The sequence below is a fragment of the Python bivittatus genome, unplaced genomic scaffold, assembly GCF_059951505.1.
Source record: "Python bivittatus isolate LINGU-HERP-01145 unplaced genomic scaffold, Pbiv_v1 ctg000020_np1212, whole genome shotgun sequence".
Lineage (NCBI taxonomy): Eukaryota > Metazoa > Chordata > Lepidosauria > Squamata > Pythonidae > Python > Python bivittatus.
In genome coordinates this window covers 78254933-78275482 of record NW_028277030.1, presented here as the reverse complement: position 1 = coordinate 78275482, position 20550 = coordinate 78254933, and the positions used below count along the sequence as shown (strand labels likewise).

Sequence of the window (20550 nt, the reverse complement as noted above, 5' to 3'; positions counted from 1 at the left end):
GTAAATCCAATAAAAAATCGTTATCCAGGTCATTCTCTTGGTTTAATCATTTGTATTTCCACTTGAACCTTCAAAACTTTAACCGACTTCTTTCGTATATGTAGTAAAAAGTCCTTATCCAGGTCATTTTCTTGGCTTACCATTGGTGTTTCCACTTTAACTGCTTTCTCTGTCTTTTAATCCATGCTTTTTTTATTATCCAGTATTTCTACATCAGGCAAAATTTGTTTCACATCTGTTATTCCTTCATTAACATCTTTTGGACATAGTCTATCCATGGAAACAGACATCATGCTGACATTGTAGCTGCTAATTTCTGACCCCATTCTTCAAAAATCTCCTGGAATATTTTGAATGCCATAACATTTTGTGTCATTTGTAAATTCCAGTACTAACCAAAAACAAAAGGCAAGTTTTCACTTTTTTTCCTTTTTCCTTCTCTGCATGGAAACTTTAATCCCTACTAGTGTCCAGTTTCTGAAATCATAAAGTCTCAAATCTCTGTTATGACTTAGGATAGACAAAACAATTTAGTTTCTATGAAAGGCTGTTCATTTATATAATTATTTTCAAAAATTTGTAGTAAAAGGCTTAATATTCCAAACTTGTCTAGATCCTTAATTCATTTATAACTTTCCTGGATCAAAGTCTTATTTAGCTTTTTGCCATTTATTTCCAATGCTTTAAATTCTTAAGTTTATAGTTAATTTTTCTTTTGTTCAAGAATGAAGGTGAAATCACCAGGTGGCTTTTCAAACTTGTCATTCCAAAAACCTCTAATAGCTTTTAGGTAACTAAATAGGTAATTTCAGAGATTAGAAAGTGAGGTTAGCAAACCCAGTGTCCTTTAAAAGGCTCTACCATGGTTATGAGCATGATGGCTTATCCCTTCATCTCCTGGCACTCAAACCTGTGGGGACCACTGTCCTGCGGTCTCATGAGGAGCAGCCATCTGGAGCACATGTGGATAATCTCCTGTCCTCTCCTTATCTGGAGAGGTTCCATAGAACCAGTCTAGTCACCGGTTCTTCAGTCTTTGCCATGGTCATTGTCTCCACTCATTCGGAGATGTGCCAGTTCTCCATACCTCTCCCAGAAGTCACTCGTGGGAAGGAGCTGGGTCTTAACTGCCTTTCTAAAGACTTGCAGGGCCAGGGACAGCCATATATCAGGGGCAGATTGTTCCAAAAGATGTTCATTCACAGGTTTGTATTCACAACAGTATTCAGAAGAATATTGTTTCTGTTCCTACAGGATAGTTAGAGCAGTTGGAGGTAATAGTTGGTACTCACTAACAGACGTGTCATACCTGGAATTCATAATAGGGGACAGCAGTTTGGAATTCATAATATAAAGTCAAAAGCAGGGGTGTGAGAGATGTGAAGCCAAGGGAAAATCCGTAACGTAAAGCCAAGACAGGAGCTTGGAAGAGATAAAAGAGAGACATAAATCTTCTCCAACAGTTATGCTTTATCATCAGTGAAGAGCCAATTGAATTGTTAATAAAGCTCTTAAATAGAGCACCTGTAGGCCCTTAAGAGGACTGCATTTCTGGCTGTAATGTTGGCTGTCCTAGACTTGACTGGTTATGGATAAAACCTGTCCATCCTCTGCTTCTGAGGACAGTGGGAAACAAGAATTAAAACAAATATACCCTCCATCAATTTGTCTTGCCTCCTTGAAATGAGATCCAAGTTGATGGCCATCTTCCTCTGCTCTTCAATATCCTTTTGTGATATGGTAGTCTACAGTATATACAGTCTACAGTAATCTAAGTATGGTTGCATCATAGACTATTATGAAGATAAGGCAACCCCAGCAAATTTATTATTAGCTTCTTTGCTAATGATGCATGGTATATTTGGTGTTTTATAACAGCTGCAGAGTGGATTGACATTTTCACTGAGTTGCTTCCTTCCCTTCCAAGACCTTTTTCCTGGTCAGTCTTTGCCAGTGAAGTTCCCATTAGCATTTATGTATATGTAATGTGTTTTTCTATTATTATTATTTTGCACTTTGAATTGCATTTGGTATTTTCATGTACTTTCTCCTAGTTTTTTTTTTAGTTGCTCCCCTTTTGTTCTTATTATCCTGAATAATTTTGTGTCATCAATAAATGTAGCCATCTCACTCCTACTCACTCTTAAAACCACATTATTTGAGAGTATCAACACTGCCAAAGTTATCACACTCCATATGTTTACGTACTAAACATTTCTGAATTAGCATAATAAACTAATAAACACTAATGAAAGGTAGGGAATCAATTTAATGACCTTTTAAAAGGCTTCCTGTTTTTTTTATGCTTGCTACTATGTATAGAAGTAACCATTAATAGTATTTTATACTGACTTATATTCTTTTAAACTATCCTACTGGTAAAATGAAAACCACAAACCATATGTTCATGATTATTGTGATAATATCTAGATGCTTCTTATATAATACCATTGCATTTTATTATTTTAGAGAGGAATCATACTTGTTAAAGAACAGATATATAGGTAGCCCTTGGTTATCAGTGGCAAGTGGGACTGGCATTTCCATCACTAAGCGATGCAGTTGTAAGGCACAACATCATGTGACCGTGCTACTTAGTGACAGCAGTTCTGGCACTTCCAGTTGTCATTGTTAAGCGAATCCTGCACTGTCATTAAACACTCATGTGGTTGCCATTTGTGACCTCCTGCTGGCTTCCCCATTGACTTTGTTTGTCAGAAGCCGGCAAAGAAGGTCACGAATGGTGATTGTGTGACCATGAGATGCTGCAATATCATAATTGCGAGCTGGTCGCTGAGTGTCTGGATTGCGATCATGTGACCACAGGAATGCTGCAACGGCCAAAACTTCGACTGGTTGTAAGTACCACTTGTTCAATGCTGTCATAAGTCTGAACAGTCACCGAATGAGTAATCATTAGCAAGAACCACCTGTATTCAGACTGAATTTGAACAACCTCTAAGTACCTCAGAATTCTTTAAAAAGTCATAATGTTTCATTACTGTAGTTTTGAACCTATTTTACAGATTAATATATTAGAAAGCAGTGTGCTTGAGAAATAGATGAATCTGTATAACTATTTCAGATAATAGATTTTTCTGATAGAAAAGATTAAGTTCATATTTGTTCTTATGAATTTGACATGAATTAACATGCTAACTCAGGTCATCTGCGTGTACTAACACTTTTGCATTAAAATGAAATCCCAGACACAGTAATCTAGTAAGCTTACTACAGAATGTAACAGCTTATCTTTTAAAGAAAAAACAGTCTGTATTGTATTTCTATTTTTCTGTTTTTTATCTTTTTCTATCTGTTTATAGATAGCTTTATGTGTATGTTCTTAAGGCCATTTGTCTGTAATATTTTCTATAATATTGTGGGCTGCCTGCAAGGGTTGGTAGTTGGAGGCATTGTACTCTAGTGATTTTGTTCCTTCCTAACAGATGGTTCCAGTCTATGTTTGCGGTGCGGGTTTGCGGGGTTGAGGGATCAGGCCCTTCAGTACTCCATTATGGGTTTCCCCAGGCTTGGTCCCTTTCCCTTTCCTCTTCCTGTTTAATGTCTACATAAAAGCATTGAGAAAAGCAATGGCCAGGAAGGCCTTTGCCTACCAGTGTTTGGTGCATCATTTGCAGCTTTATCTAGAACAGGAAGCACTGAAAATGGCCACTCATATTCTTGTCAGTTTTATCCAGATTGCTATAATTCACTTAACATGGAGCTGTTCTTGAAGACCACCCAGAAACTTCAGCTGGTACAAATGCAGCAGCTTGTGTGCTGCTATGGAGGCTGCACTGACTACCTATATGATTTTGAGTGCAACTAGAAGTGTTCGTTGTTATGTATAAAACCCTGTAGTGCATGCCCTGTGGATCTATAAGGCTGCCTTTCCCCGTTAGATTCTGCCCAAGTCCAAGTCCACACATCTTGAGGTAGAAAGACAGCATAAAAGCGGACATTGTCTGGGGGTCTCCCCCTGCGTTGAGACAGCTTACCACTTCAAGGCAAGAGTGGCTCCCATTCTTCTACCTCTCAACTTTCAGAAATCCTTTAGAGAATAATTAGCGTCGCTTCAAGGCACAGATAGATGAATGATTTTGATGCTGATTTTGAATAATGATTTATTATTGTAATAAGATGTTGCATTAGTATTGTATTACTGTCACTTTATGCACACTGCTTGGAAACTTTTCAGATTGAAACAGTTCATACATTTTCAAAATAAGCAACTGTATGTCCTTACATTTTTGGAAATTGTGGAATGGAGACAGCAAGTATCAGAAAATAATATACCTTGTAACAAAAATCCAAACCTATGGGTGTATTTTTAGTTTTATGGGACCACTAAGGAACAGGAATACTACATCCCTTCTGCCATGTTCAGTCATCTTAATATTTTAGAAAGGAGACTTTTATGTGACCTCCAGCTGTCTAGCTTTAATCGTTAGGAACTGAACAAGCTAAAAAGGTATGGATTTATGCTAATAATAAGGTAACCTTTTAAAGATTTATGGTATGGATGTTCTGTTAGCTAAGGAGTAGCAAGAAAATAGAGAAAAAATGTATATACATTTAGATGTCATTACTTGAACTAAGCCAAGTGCTGATGTAAGTTAAACCATTTGGCATCTTTGAACATAGGAGAGAAATGGGTAGAATAAATGGTGGGGGAATGTGAACTGATGATTTATTATTAAACAAACATGTGGAATAGTATAAGTAGAACATAGAGTAAAAAATGAATTTTACAAAATTGATTTGTCAGCCAAACATTTGCTGCTGAATAACTTTCATTCTCTTCATGGGCCTTACCCTGTTTGCCCAGCTTAAGACTTGAGAAAAGTGTCTTAATATGTCATATGAAAATGGAAACTTTGTACTGTTTCAAAATATATTGTTTGTTCAGTTCTGGTAATCTAGAATTATAGGGCTTGTATATTTTTAAAAGCTATATCCTTTTTAAAAAGTAACCTCCTTCTCTTCTTCTCTCTCCTTCTCTTCTAGTGAAAGGCTAAGCAAATTTAGAGCCTAGCTATGCATAAAGTTCATATTTTAAGACTCCTATTTTCATCTAGACTTTTCAATCTTAGATTGACTGGTTTAAAATAATATTTGGTTCTTAACAAGAATCTTGCTGCTTTGTGGCTGCAGCAGTATACTCTGAGCCCACTGTTAGAAGTTAAGAAGTTTGTTCCCAAGCTGGGCTACAATAAAAAGCAGGAAGACACTTGTGGAGCGATCAGGACATTTTTTATTGCAATAGAGCCCACATCAGGAAGTAGGCAGAGATGGGTGGTGGCCACCCTGGGCCATCCCTTGCCACCTCTCTTACAGATTTCTAGTTCAAAAGTTTAAGTCAGTCATTAACAATGAGGGTGTAAGGCATTAGCTAATCACATGCTCCCTTCACCTATTTTACGCTTTCCGAGCATGGAGCCCCACATGCAATTCCCCTCCCTTCTTATCTGTGGTTAGTCACAATGGCTACAGAGACAGTCCCTGCAGTAAATAACAATGTCTAAGTCTATATTCTTCCTTTCACACAACTTTTGCAATGTGCTCATTTACCCATGACAGTGCTAGGCCTCCCGTGCAAAATGGCATCATTGTTGCTCATTATAACTGTTTAGCTTCTCATCAATTCTTATGCTATTTTAGATATTATTGTAAGAAAATATTTGAACGTTGTGACTGTCAGGTTCGGTCAGCACGGGGCTTCGGGGAAGCTCATAGCCAGCGAACTCCACCGGCGGCAGCTAGCGAGGGAAAGAGGAACTGAAAGTGCCGCTAATTAATGGGCCACCTGCGCCCAGCCAAACAGGAAAACCGCAGCGGAAGCTTTTAACTATAAACTGATAACGGCGCGAGCCAACAATGAACGGGGCCGCAGGCAGCGAAACAAGATCGCGCGCAGCACAGAACCCGCGGGCTTGCACGTAACGGGGAGGGACCAACCCAAGCCGGGGGGGACTGCCCATCAAGGACAATGGACCCTGACCGAACCTGCCATCATGGACAATCAAGGGGGATTATTGGGGGGGCCAATAATCCGCAGCAGCAACGTGATCGCGGGGCGGGAAAAAAGTGCGGGAAGGGGGGAATATAACAAGTGATGCAATTGTACCAAGCCAGTCCTGGCTTTGCTTGTGACTACTACGTTACGCATGAGTAAACCTTCTTTGTGAACCACACGTGTCACGAGAGTTTCTCTGTCGAACGGGGCAAATCTCACAGTGACTGTGGCAGATGGATATTATACCACAGACCAAGGGGAAGAAGTTCCAAAGTAGCATAATGGCTTACTAGGTGATGCATCTCTCAAGTTATTCCAAATCTAAAATAGAGTATAGGTATATATATATAGGATGTCTGTAGTTGGACTACTTGAATTCATGACCAGCTTTTCTACAATACTTGCTGAAGTATAAAGTAGAGGAAGTCTGTATTACTTTGTTAGTATTTTCAGTATTTGGAAGACTGGTCTAGACAGAAAGGGGGAAATTTCCATGCATTGTTCATCCCAGTGTTATAGCAGTGTGTGCATGGGAAGAACAAGCTGAAGACAGGTGCTGCATAAAAGCAAAAATAGAAGCAATAAGACGAATGCACCAACCAAATGTGAGAAAATAAGGAAAAATTGATCTAATAAAGAATACATTCTTGCTAAAGACACACATGTAGTGAATCTTATACAGGTGCTGCATAGGAAGGAGAATACAATAAGTACTGCTTTTACTGCAAATAGAGGTGGGTTGGAATGAATACTACCTGATGCTCCTTCCTTCCTTGTATTTGTTTTATTTGTTTATTTATTTATTTATCTGTCAAATTTATATAGCAGCCCATCTCACACGAAGTGACTCTGTGTCTATATATGATATAAGCAACCAAGCATATGATTAAACATAAGGAAAATAAATTGTATTCAGAAGAGATACACAAGAGAATTCTCCCAGGATAATTTTGCTCCATCAAGAAAAGTTTTCTGGATACTTTTCTTTTTAATCTAATTTTTATTTTCTGTATAATAATAATGAAGAAATGTAAGGACTTTCTCAAGTAAAGCTTGACCCCTGGTGACTGTAGGAATACAACTATAAAGTAACCTTGATAAGAGTATAGAAGTGATTTCCCATTGCCTTCTTCCAGAATGCTTTTCAGTTTCCCAGCCTAGCCAATTCTCTATAATACATTCTTTTTCTCTTTCTCAAATCCTTTTACATGTTAATGATAATGGTAAAGTAGGAAGCTAGAAAATCATGATGAAACTGAGGGAGGTACAGTGTGAGAACAATTTGTAACTAAAATTTTGTACTTCAAATTTTTCTACTTTCATTCACAGCGTAGTCCTCCCATGGTAGTCAATGATCTGTTTGAAGACATCAGAGATGGCATTGTATTGATTGCTCTTTTGGAGGTCCTTTCAGGACAAAAATTGGTAAGTATTTTTTGTATACAAAATACTTATTTTTTTATTAATTGATCTTATTCATGCTTTGTAAATAATGCTTTTTCAGGCCTTTACCTGAAGCATGGAAATGCTAAAGTTCTTTTCCTGCTGCATAATAAATAATGCATACAGGTAGTCTTCGACTTACAACCACAATTGGGTCCGTAAGTTCCATCACTAAGTGATGTGATCGTAAAGTGAGTCACACCTTTTACAACCTTTTTTGCCGCAGTTGTTAAGTGAATCACAGCGGTCATTAAGTGAATCATCCAGTTGTTAAGCAAATCTGGCTTCCCCCGTTGACTTTGCTTGTCGGAAGCCCCCTGGGAAAGTCGCAAATGGCAATCAGGTGATCCCGGGATGCTGCAACCATAGTAAATACATGCCGGTTGCCAAGCACCTGAATTTTGATTATGTGACTGTGGGGATGCTGCGATGGTTGTTAGTGTGAGGGTCAATTGCAAGTCACTTTTTTCAGTGCCATTGTAACTTCAAATGGTTGTGAAACGAATGTTTGTAAGTCAAGGACTACCTGTACTGTATAATATTGATTCTGGTATAATAGGTGGATTTATGGATTGCTGAACATCCAGTGTACATAACCCAAGCTAGAAAAGCAAATGAATGAAAAAGTAAGCATTAAAATAATGTGAATATTTTCAATTAGTATTATAGAGCATCAAGAGAACATTGTGTTAAGAAATCAAGTTATGTTTTACAATGTTTCATTTTGGCTTAGTACTATGGTGTGCTAGTCATTGTTATTTATAAATCTTGGTTTATGGCTTAGTGTGTACTAGGTCTCTTTAGTTTTTTCAACAAACCATAGTTAAAACAAGGCCTCTGTCAAGAATGCTGTGTGAACCCAGACACTGTTTGCTTTTATGGATTTGCTCTTTCCAATGAGGTGAATGAGGTAGTCCTAATGTATTCATTAGAATATGATTTCCTTCTGAAATATTATCTTTTGAATTCTAATTGTAATCTTTGCTGGCACTCATGGTAGAATCAGGTTCTCTGTGAAAAGGTTGCCAAGTCCAGATCCCATGGGCAGTAAACAGTTTTAAGGTGAAACTACCCATAAGGGAGGAATGATTGGTGTAGATGATGGAACTTGCAGAGATGGCTAAATTAACGTCCTTGATCAGAGAAAAGAGAATATCTACATTTATGGATGACTGAAAACCCCTTATAGATTTTTTGCATGAAATGGAAAAAAATGCTCTTTTGACTTGTGATTTTGATGATTAGAAAAAAACTGGATAATAGAAAAAAGTGAGCTGTTTTGTAATGATAGAGTAAGACATAATTGTTTAATTATACTTCAATTTACTGCAAAGGAAATCGGAAGCTTCTTTCTATTTCTTTTTATTCTTTCTTTCTGCACTTTTGTTTTTTGTTTTTTCTTTCTTTGTTATCTTTGTATTAGTTTGTATTAGTTTTTAATGTTCTCTTTAAAGCTTTTAATAACATTTATATCTATCTACAGTATTTATCTTAAGGTGAGAAATTTTAGACAGAGATTCCAGCCAACAGTAGTCTTTCACAATTTAGGTCCAACTAATCTCCTGTAATCCCAGTCAACATGGCCATGGATCATGATAACACAGATTCTGAGGCAGCTGGAAGCACTATTATGGAGAAATCTGTCCTAGAAGAAATGAGCAGAATTAGGCAAGTTTAATCAGAAACCAGTTCACTGCACAGATATAATAGTGTCACTGCTCAGAGGAATCTGTTTCAGGACCTAAACTGCTGAAATGTTGAGCAAATTAGGTCTCAAGAATAGGTATTCTGTACAACCAAGGTGCGAGTGATGTCTACCCTGTAAATTCACTGGGAGCAATTTGCTCCAATGCAAAGAACACTCGACTCCTGCCATATATATATGTTGAAACACAAATGAGTGGATTTATCAGTGACTGGACAACCCATGACTCACTGGGTTCATGTTTCAGAGATATTTTCTTACCTAAACAGAGAAATAGAATGACCGTAGGCAAAAAAGCAGTGGGAGCTGGAGTGACTTCCAACTTCCTGCCAGCTTCCCCATTGACTTCCCGTGTGGGAAGCTGGCAGGGAGTGTTGGAAATAACGATAATGTGACTGCAGCAGCACTTTGCCAAATTTCAGTCCCACGGGCGTAATGAGTCCTCGATTTTGAATGCATTCTGTAAGTTAGCCCATTTGAGGTACCTTGGTTCAAAAATTGTTGCCCTATGATGCACTGTTTCACTCAATTGAAGGTTACAAATAAAGAAACAAACAGGAGAGTTTTAGTAGTATATAGATAAACTGATAACATGATGCCTTTAACAATACAGTAAGGAAAGAAAGGCAAAAGTTTGTATTTTTCCTATTGGTGCTATAATGTATCAGTTCCCAGTGACCACTTGTTTGATTTATAATCCAGTAATCCATGCAGTTTTTTCATATGGATTGTAAAATTGGATCATTTATTGTAGTCTGAGTGCAATTTTCTTCAAACAGCACTTTGGTTCCTAACTGTTAAATAACTTTTAGTCATCTCCTATTATTTTAATAAGAAAAAATACTCCCTCTTGTGGTAGAATGAATCTTAAATACAAAGTTTTGGGGTTACTTTTATTTTATTGAAAAACAGCACAAATTAGTTTTATTAAAAAGAAGCTTTAAAGAGAAGCTTAAAGAGAAGAGAATTAAATGATTGAGGCTGATTGGTTCTACATTTGTCCAAAATATTCTCATTTTTTTAAAAAAAATCTAGAACAAAATCTAAACGAAACCAAAATAAAATATATTTGTCAGCAGCTTGCCACTTCACTGTCTTGATATTAAAAATGTCAGTACAGTTTAAGGCAATTTCTCCTAGTCTGATGCTGTCCATATTTGTTTGATTTTAGCTTCAATGCCTAATCCAGTTAGCGTGGCCATTGGCTGAGGTTTTGGGGTGTTTAACTGCAACATATCTGAAAGTTATCACAAGGGAGGACTCTGACTTATGGTAAACAGTTACAACTGATTTGTATAAATTACTGGTAGTTGCCAGATGCTGCTCCCTCAGAATATAAATATAAAAAGAATTGGAACTTTAACAGGTCAATGATCTTTTTTAAAAAAATTGGATTATTTATTTGGAAATATAAATATCCAGTGTGTTTCCTTTCTAGTGAGTTTGCTGAGATATTGACATTATGAAATTTTTAGCTCCAGTCTATTTTAACACTGTGATTTGTTAAATGTTAATTGCCCTTTTTTATTTATACTTTTTAAAGCCTTGTGAACAAGGGCGAAAACTGAAGAGAATTCATGGAGTAGCCAACATTGGTACTGCCCTTAAGTTCCTAGAAGGACGTCGGGTAAGTTTCAGAGTTCTGTATAGCAATTTGCCTCTTCCACACATACCAGCCTTAACCAGTCGCAATTTTGCCCTACTCTGTGGTTGGGATGAAATTAAATAAAAGTTAAAATAAGAATTTCAGGAACTAAAGCAGTAAAAACAACATAGAGATGATAGGAAGTAGTGAGTTTGAAGCACTAACTTAGCAAACACTTTTCATGTTATTTAGTTACCCTGTATGAAGCATATTTTTATTTCATCTCCTTATTCTAAACATTCACATATAGGATTTTAAATGCATATTTATCTGTTTTCCATGCTAGTCCGTGTATAGAGGATCACCGGTTAGTATAATACTTTTATCAAACATTCAACAGTATTACAGATTTCAGTGAAATTAAATGGATCTTTTTTATAACTGAATTAACAATATTATTTAAGTACTCTATGTAGGGAGCAAAAAGGTACATAGACATACATATTGTAGGGAATATAGAGAGCAGAAAGATGTTACCTAGAAAGGTAATTGTAGTTCTTCAGTGCACTGCCAGATTATCTTCTCAGATGAACGTATTGGGGCAATGATTGCAAGTTCATGCCAATAGTTGTCTTCTTATCCTACCCCTTGCTTGCTTCCTCATATTAATTTTCTATCCTGTTTGATCTGAGGAGTGAAAGCATTCTGCAGGGGATAGTAAGCTCAAATGATTCAGGCTTCCTGTCTCAGGCAGATGGATGCAGGGGACTCTTTTAATTTTTATCAGTAAAAGAATGTATGGGATCTAGGAACGGACAAGTGAAGTCAAGGTTTATATGCCTAAACGTGTGTTTGAAAAGCATCCATGGAGCAGCAGCATGTTGTTTTCTTCCTAATCTACAGAGCAAACTGCCCTAGTTTGCAGAATCTGCATGGTGTAGTTTCATGTACATTTCATTCTATCTAAGAAACGTAAACATAAATTGACAAGTGTTTGCATATATCATTTTTTAATTTGGAAGAATAACTGTAGGTGTAGTACTCATTTTGCGAATATATGCTATTTATATTAAGACTCATAAATATGTCCACAAATAGCTCCATCTTATATCAAGCTACCCAACTGTTGTGGCTTTCTCTAATGCATGATGATAATGTGCTTGCATCTCCCCACCCCAAAACAGATTAAGCTTGTCAACATTAATTCAACTGATATTGCTGATGGAAGACCATCTATTGTGCTTGGGTTGGTGTGGACAATAATCCTGTATTTCCAGGTATAGTTTTTTCCCTTTTTAAAAATAATAAAAGGCAAATTATTATGATTGGTCACATAGTTACCCAGATGTTTAAACTGGACCTGGGATAGGCAGATGTTGTTTAATAATATTAAAGGTATCGTCACAGGATGTAAGCTGTTCCAAGTAAAGTGCCTTTTGATGGTGATTTTGGCAATGCCGATGGTGTTCAAGTGGTGCTCCAGATGTTTTGGGATGGCACCCAATGTGCCTATTACTGTTGGTACTATCTTTGCTTTCTTTTGCCAAAGTAATTCTACATCTGTTTGCAAGTCTTTATATTATTACAAAATAATTTGTATATTATTATTATTATTATTATTATTATTATTATTATTATTATTATTATTATTCAGGACACAGAGCTGATAAAATGTTACTATAAATTATCTAGGGATATGTAAGTCAGAAATCATCACAGGCAATACAGTTTGATACTTCTCACCGTGCTACTGTTCCAACTCCTGCTATACAAAAAAAAACCCCTCCTCTTTTCATTGTCCTGTGATGGGACTTCAGTTGATTTTTTTAAAAAAGTGAATTTGTCTTTGGTTGGATGTGTATATATGTGGGTTTGGTTTTGTTTTTTCCATTGTCAGAGGATTGTGTATGTCCTGAAGTTTCTACAGTTTTCCATGCTTCATGAAGGACCTTCTTCTAATAAAATTTTGCAGATCAGGAATTAAAGTCAGTGAGGGAAGGTGCAGGCTGATGTAGAAAGGTTTAATGGGAAAAAGTACCCTGAACAATAAAATAAATACATTTGATAAATAAATACATGCAAAATAAGCACAAAACTTCTTAACAATCAGTAAGCACAAAATGGGAATGAACTAGAAAATCATAAACTTCTTTCAATGGAAGAGAGTATTTCTCAGGGGGGGAAAAAATCAGGAAACTGGAGTACTGTACTGATTGTAATCCAATTTGGAGCACTCTGCCACTGACTATAAATAAAAATCACCATGTTGGAATATTTAACATACAGCAAGACCCTTCTGGTAGCATGTTTTGGATTCACTTATATTCAAGAGATGTTTTCTTATTTAGAAAAAATATTTATTATTAGAACATATTTAAACTGTTTTTCAGTTTTAAAAAACAAACTCCAAAATGAGGGAAACAATGGAATCATTATGCATTCGTGGGAGTGTTTTTTTTTTGTTTGTTTGCTCACAGTTTAGAGAGAAGGCCAACAGTAATTAATATAAAATTGTTTTGCTTTCTTTGTTTTCTTAGGTAAGTTGTACAGGTAGTTCTTGTTTAGCAACTGCATTGGTTAGCATTCAGAGTTACAATGGCGATGAAAAAGTAACTTTACAACCTATCCTCGCAGGTCTGTAAAGCAAAGGAAAGCTGAAGTAAGATCATAAACACAGTCGCAGTTTCACTTAGCGACCTCTTTGCTTAATGACCAAGTTGCCAGTCCCAATTGTGGTTGTTAAATGAGGACTACCAGTATGTGTTCTGGAAGTATATGGATTTTTGATAATCCAAATATTTTAGCATGCTAAAATAATCAAAGGAATAGGGCAAACCTAGCCATTCTATTGAAAAGTAGATCCCACTGAGTTTAGGTAAGCCCTATTTAGCTCAGCCTGACCAAGGGACATTTTCTCCCATTATGAACTTCTCTGGCTGTTAAGATCTGTATTTTCTGTATTTCTGGCACATGGGAGAGCAATTTCTCCTGCATTTCTTCCAGTCTATGAAATAGGATTTATTCCAATAGAGTGGTTCCAGATTCATATTTTTCTGTAGTTACCTTTTTTCTGTGTATATGGCATATGTAAGATAGATCCATGTAATTATGCCTATTCTCATTTGTATCTCAAGAATGCTCCTGCTGCCCAAGAGATTCTGCTACTCCTTATGAAAGGGCATTAGTGCACCTTAGCACTTTGTGTAGGTATCAACAATTTGCATATTAATAGTGACAGTGGGATTTTATGTTGCTTGCTGTCATGATCTTCAGACCTGCAGTCCGAAGAAATTATGGCAATCACATAAGCAGTTTGTTTGAGAAGGTACCAATTCATCAGGTTGGCTCTTGCATACAACTGTCATTTGGCCAATACAATTCCATGGGTGAGGCTGATAAATATGAACCTGCCCTACATCCTTTCAGTTGTATCTTCTTAGAATGCAGAGTTTCAGTATGGAGTTTATTAGTCTTGTCAAGCAATTTTTGATTTGCATGTTTTCATGATAATTCTTGATATCCTGTTAATCAGCTGTTGAACAAAAGATCTATTGCTAACATCATTTCCACTACCCTTAATGCATTGAGAATCTTTCTTCTATGTATAGATAGAGGAGCTTACAAGCAACCTGCCACAGTTGCAGTCACTCTGCAGTAGTACATCATCTGTGGATAGTGTCGTCAGCTGTGAGACTGCCAGTCCACCATCCAAGCGGAAAGTTTTAACTAAAGTCCAAGGAAATGCAAAGAAGGCTTTGCTAAAATGGGTGCAGTACACAGCAGCAAAGTAAGCAATGATGGGTTAAACAGTGCAATGAAATAATTTATATCAGGAAGATGAGTAAAAAGTGAGAAAGAAAGAAATCTCTATGTACTTTATCATATTGAAATCCTAAATGTAATTCTTCACTTCAGTAAGAGTTACTTTAAGACAGAAGTGGTACAGTTTGAGGAGACAGACCACTTACATTCCCACTCCTAAGCTCCTTCGATTGTGCTTTTTTTTTTTTTTTTGGCACCAAAGTGAGCTAATTTTGTCACTGCAATTTTGTGCAGCATGGGGAGTTTTCTCTGCCAGTGTTAGTAACATTATCCCAAAGTGTTGGGGATTGTATGTGGGCCAGAAGTTTTCTTCCTCTGCTTTGAGATGTTATATTCTCTTCTCTTGTCAATATATTCTTAGAATTAGCCAGTATATTCTTTTTGTAAGTTTCACAATATTTCCCCTATAAATGATATAATTCATGGTTGTAGATTTCAGACAGCTTTTTAAAAAGTGCACAATATTGTATTTAAGATTTTAGGAGATAATTGTATGAAACCAATATACAAGAGGTATAAAATCATAACTAATTTAAATGAAGAAATTAATGTTCCTCAAGCTAATTTGTAATCTTACCCTTTTATGCTCTTGACTTGCTCTTCAAGATGCAGGCATTTGATTTTGAATGATAGTTTTATATACTTTAGATCTCATAACATTTGTATAGTTTAATTAAAAGTCAAAAGTTACTGTGAGCTTCTGGAATTAAATTATGTATAGTAGAATTGCTTGAACTCATGGCAGTGCTGATGTTCAATTCATCTGCAGGTAGTCCTCGTTTAGCAACTGCCTCATTTAGCAACTGTTCGTAGTTATGACAGTGAGGAAAAAGTAACTTTACAATTAATCCTCGCATTTATGACCTTTGCAGGTTTGTAAAGCAAAGAAAAACTGAAGTAAGATCATAAGCACAGTTGCAATTTCACTTACTGACCACTTTGCTTAACAACCAAGTTGCTGGTCCAATTGTGCTTGCTGAATGAGGACTACTTATAAATATTTTAGACAATATCTATGTACTAGTATGACATGGCAAGGGAAAATGATTCAGTAGTTATATCTGGCATCTTTATTGTATTATTTTGTACAGTGGGACTTTATATTGCTTTCTGTCATGATCTCTTCAGACTTGGGTCCTAGTGCTGCCTTAAAGAAGCGGATGCAAGCTCACCTGTTATGGGGAAAACCTTAAACACTATTTCCAGTGACTTCCTAGTTTGAAGATGTGCTGCTTTTCTTTGACTTAGTGTATGAGTCCCCATTACATCTACATCCCTTCTGCCTTATTCAAGCCATTTTTTGCAGGACTGGAGGTTGTACTATGGTTCTTGCCAGCCTATGTAGTTTCAGATGGTGTCAGCTTTCTGTTGAGGCATCTTCTCTGTGGGTTTGCCAGCAGGTGTCACTCACTACTTTCCATGTGCCAAATTAGGTTGAAAGAAACCTGATTTAATTTGATATGTCCTGGTCTAGCCTAATTTTCCTTGATGTACTCTGCTTGGAAGAGATTTTGACTGACTACTTTGTCTGAAAATCTAAGTTGCAGAAGAGCAAATTATTTATGTTCCCATGTCACTGTCTGAATATATGATTACAGTATGTAATGACACTGAAACATGAGATAATTGGACAATAAAGAAGTAACATAAAACTAAATATGAATGCATAAAAGTAAGTTAATGTTTTTAGCTGTACAAATTACATCCCATTTTTCTATTTCAACTGAATACTCAAAGCAGCTAATAAGTACAAGAATATAAAGCACAACATTTTAAAAAATGATAATAAGGTCCTGGCAAAACAGATGCAGCTTGTGTGCTTTTCTAGAGAGTAGGAAGAAGACCATCTCCATAGGAAATGCATTCTATTGCTTAGGTGCGATACAGGAAAAGAATCTACTCAGATGCCGATGGACAGCTTTCTAAATTTGAAGGCAATCTTAAGAAGGTCTTCCTTGCAGATCTTGATACCTGGAAATACGTTCATGGGAACAAAATATACTACACTCAGAGTTTGACATACCCTTTAGTTTTTCTGGGAAAATTGCAAGGAATACCACTGATTTTCCTTTCTTATCTCATCTAGGACCTCTGCTGTAATATTGCAATTCTCAAATACTTCTAAAGTTACTAAGTCAGAGGCAGAATTTCTAAATCCATCATGTAACAATTCCATAGATATAAATTAAATTATATTTAAATGAGAGTTCAGATAAAAACAGAATGGAACCAGAAAATACAGGTAATTGAATCAAAAAGAGTATTTATTCCAGAAGCGCTGCAAATATAGCCTTAATATAATGGATTAATACTAGAAGTTCAACAATAAGTCTGTACAAGTTGGTAGTGTGTTATTTTTTATTGTTAAGGCAAACTGGAATTGAAGTCAAGGATTTTGGACAAAGCTGGAGAAGTGGTATTGCCTTTCATTCAGTTATTCATGCTATCCGTCCAGAACTAGTGGATTTGGAGAGGGTGAAAATGCAGTCTAACAAAAAAAATTTGGAAGAGGCCTTTACAATTGCAGAAACAGAACTGGGAATTCCAAGACTCCTTGATCCTGAAGGTAGTATAACATTTAATGTGTGATCTATTTTGAACAGTTTTTAAATGTGTTCATCTGTTTTATCTATTTTTTGTTTCTCATGTGGCAAGGACAGTATTTGTTTTTATGTCATGTTTTTACACTTTGTTTTAATTTTTTTTCCTCATTTTTTTCAGATGTGGATGTGGATAAACCGGATGAAAAATCAGTTATGACCTATGTAGCACAGTTTCTGAAACATTACCCAGATCCTCATAACACAGCAAGCCATGCACAGGAGGCAGATGTATGTTCTTAATTACAATGTACAATAATGTTGTCACACACAATAGTAAAGGTTTAAACAATATCTAAACATAGTTTGAGTTGATGAGCATTGGGGCCATGGTTGAAGAAATTAAATTTAGAAAAATGAGGAAAAGAATTTGAAATGGAAAGAGATGGCACAGTGGGCTTCAGTTAGGATCTCAGCTTTGGAAAGATGAGGAATAATTTTAAAGAGCTGTTTTTGGAGATCTGATGATAATATATTTTTTTAAAAATTATCAACACTTTTAACTATAATTTTTATTAAGAATTTTAATTACAATAGTAAAAATGAATTCAAACTATACTTAGAGAAAGAGAAGAAAATGGAAAGAAAGAATAAAAAGTGCAGGAAAAAAGAAAAAGGAAGAAAGAAGAAAAAGAAAAGAAAGAATATAATAAAAAAAAGAAAAATATATAAAGAAGTGACTTCCAACCTTCGTCACAACAAATATAAACAAACCTAATAACTCTTCACCCCCTATAAGGTTAAACAGATATCTCTTCATCCTATATCCCATCCCTTATCTATAAGCAAAATCACAGAACATCAACTTTTCAAGCTTGGTGTCAGCAAAAAGTCCATAAAGGGTTGCCAGAACTTTGCAAACAATGTCTTATTTTCACCTTGATCAAATAAACCAACTTTTAATTCCTTCCTTTTACTTCTAACAGTCTTAATCTTTAATTCAAGCAAATACTGCCATAGGATTTGATTTCTGTGGAGTCCTTGGTGCTCTCTGAACTTGGTTGTTTGCAGACATTTCATTACCTGACTAGGTAATATCATCAGTGCTTGTGAGTGTGGGGTTTGCTCCCTGTTAGTATACAGTAGCTTGCCCTGCCAGTGTTGGTGGCGGTGTGGTTTTCTCCTTGATAGTTTCTTGATTAGGGTATTGTTTTCTGCTTGATTGTTTGTCTGCTTGATTGTCTGTCTACTTGGTAGTTCCGTGATTAGAGTATTGTTTTCTGCTTGCATGATTGTTTGTCTGGTGTTAATCCCTGCTTATCTAGGTGTGAGTTGCTGGAGAGGATATGTTCTGGTCTTTTTATTTCCTTCTTAGCTTTCTTATTGTCTCTTTTGAATGGTGTGTAAATGTGGTTTATCTCTATCCGTCTGTTGATGGCTGATGTGTCTGAGTGCCAAGCTTCCAGGAATTCCCTAGCGTTTTTGGATTTAGCTTGGTCTAGGATGCTCACAGATTCCCACTTGAAACTATGGCTGAGTCTGTCCATGTGTTGTGAGATTAAGGAGTTTTCATTGTGTCTTCTGACTGCTTCTTGGTGTTCATGGATGCGCTCTGCTAGTCTTCTGTCTGTCCTACATAGTGGCTGTTACAGTCCTTACACCCTATGTTGTAGATGACTCCTGGTTTTTCTTCTTGAGCTGTTGGGTCTTTTGGTTTACTTAAGATGTTTTGGAGGGCTTTAGTTGGTTTGTGTGCTACAGCGATGCCATGTAGTTGTAATGGTCTGTTGGTTGTTTCTGAGATGTTTCTGATGTATGGCAGTGTGATCCTTTTCATAGCTTGTGTTGGTTGTGCTGTAGTGGGTTCAGTAGTCACTATAGCACAAGTTACACAGTTGAGTACAACTGTCTGAAGTGTTTTAGCAAATGGTGGAATTACATGATCTCTGAAATCCCTTTCTACTCTATGGTTAAAATAGCAGTAGCATCATCTGTCTTGCTCTTTCTTTCTTTCTTTCTTTCTTTCTTTCTTTCTTTCTTTCTTTCTTTCTTTCTTTTTTATAATCTGGAATAATCATTTATCAGTTGAAGCATGTTGGGAAGATGTAAGCAGTACATTGCATTGGAGTTATTCTAGCCATTTGCAAATAATGTTTTCCTTCTATTCAGGATTACCCAAACCTAATTTTTGATATGTAGGTACTACAGGCCAGCTAGCATTGTGCTATAGAAAAAAATAGAAACAATTCTCAGAATAGATTATTAAAATAAGTTATTGAATTGTATTATGTATATATTATTATATGTGAAGAAGTACAGTTTACACAAGGAAGTGACTGTAAATCACTTTGGTTTCTTTTTTCTTTTTTTGTAAATGAGAAGCAGTATACAAGTAGTTTAAATAGATAAATGCATAAATGACAAAGAATGACCAAATGACAGTGAGCCCCAAACAACTTTTGTGGATAACCTAGACTACCTCTACCCAGAAAGAGGTGTATATATGTAGCTGCTAGAAATCAGTTGCTAGTGTCGCTGTAATCACATTTATCACTGTCCTGCTGGAAGATTATTGTCTATAGCAGAATGGGGAATTGGATTCAGTCTGGAGGTTGAATTGAATCTAGCCCCTTACCTGCTCGAGCTCGCCAGTTAAAAGGGTAAGCTTAAAGGAAGGGATCCTGTGTCTGTGAATAGTTTGCACAGATACAGGATCAAAAAGTTTAAAAAGTAACACTCTTAGAAAGCGAGTGTAATTCATTGAAGGATTAGGAGGAATTTGGTCTGCTCAGGTTTTGAGTAGAAGGAAAAGTATTTGTTGCCTCTCAGTCATGTTCCTTCCTAGAACTTTGGATCCACCTTCATGTATCTCTTAGTTCCCAAGAAATAGTATTTATTTTAAAGGCATTGAGATAACTTGTAACATTTTCTTTATTAACTACAAGCTATAAACCAAAATCTTCTTTCTTCCAAGTTTCACAACTGAGCACAATAGAAAAAAGAAATAAGCCTACAAATTTTAGCAGTTTTGTTTGCATTAAAAGAGCATTTACAAATAAGATGGGGCAGACATTTTAGAAGGGACAAATAATTAAATGGGAATAAGAATGGGAAGTTGAAGGGTCTCTTAATTTTAAGAGCACAAACATCTGTTTTCACTATGGACTTCTGTATCTTTATGCTCTTTCATTGTTTTTTGGCTTGTCTACTTTTTCTGCTATCCATTTTTCTTCATCCTGCTAGGAGCCATTTCAAGCCATTTTATTTTTTACCATTTCTAAATCTAAATGCAAGGTAAGAATTAGACACAGGGCTGATTAAAAGTTAATTACCACTGGCATCATTACATATTAACCATTTTATCCAATTTTATTTTTCTTCACATTATCTTCCCTGGAGGCTCCACATATCACCAGTCTTTCACACTTATATAAAGGAA

The 20550-nt window shown here is 36.2% G+C and overlaps 1 protein-coding gene across 1 annotated transcript in view; it reads left to right on the top strand.

The window, feature by feature from the left end:
* LOC148217103 (calmin-like) overlaps positions 1 to 17486 on the top strand; it is a 50137-nt gene extending 32651 nt beyond the window's left edge. The window contains exons 3-9 of the mRNA XM_088130750.1: positions 7346 to 7441; positions 10708 to 10791; positions 11096 to 11116; positions 11934 to 12026; positions 14358 to 14536; positions 16941 to 17137; positions 17293 to 17486. Of these exons, the coding sequence (XP_087986876.1) occupies positions 7346 to 7441; positions 10708 to 10791; positions 11096 to 11116; positions 11934 to 12026; positions 14358 to 14536; positions 16941 to 17137; positions 17293 to 17414 (792 nt within the window). The 3' untranslated portion in view covers positions 17415 to 17486. The remainder of the gene's footprint in view (positions 1 to 7345; positions 7442 to 10707; positions 10792 to 11095; positions 11117 to 11933; positions 12027 to 14357; positions 14537 to 16940; positions 17138 to 17292) is intronic.
* The last annotated feature ends 3064 nt before the right edge of the window (positions 17487 to 20550 follow it).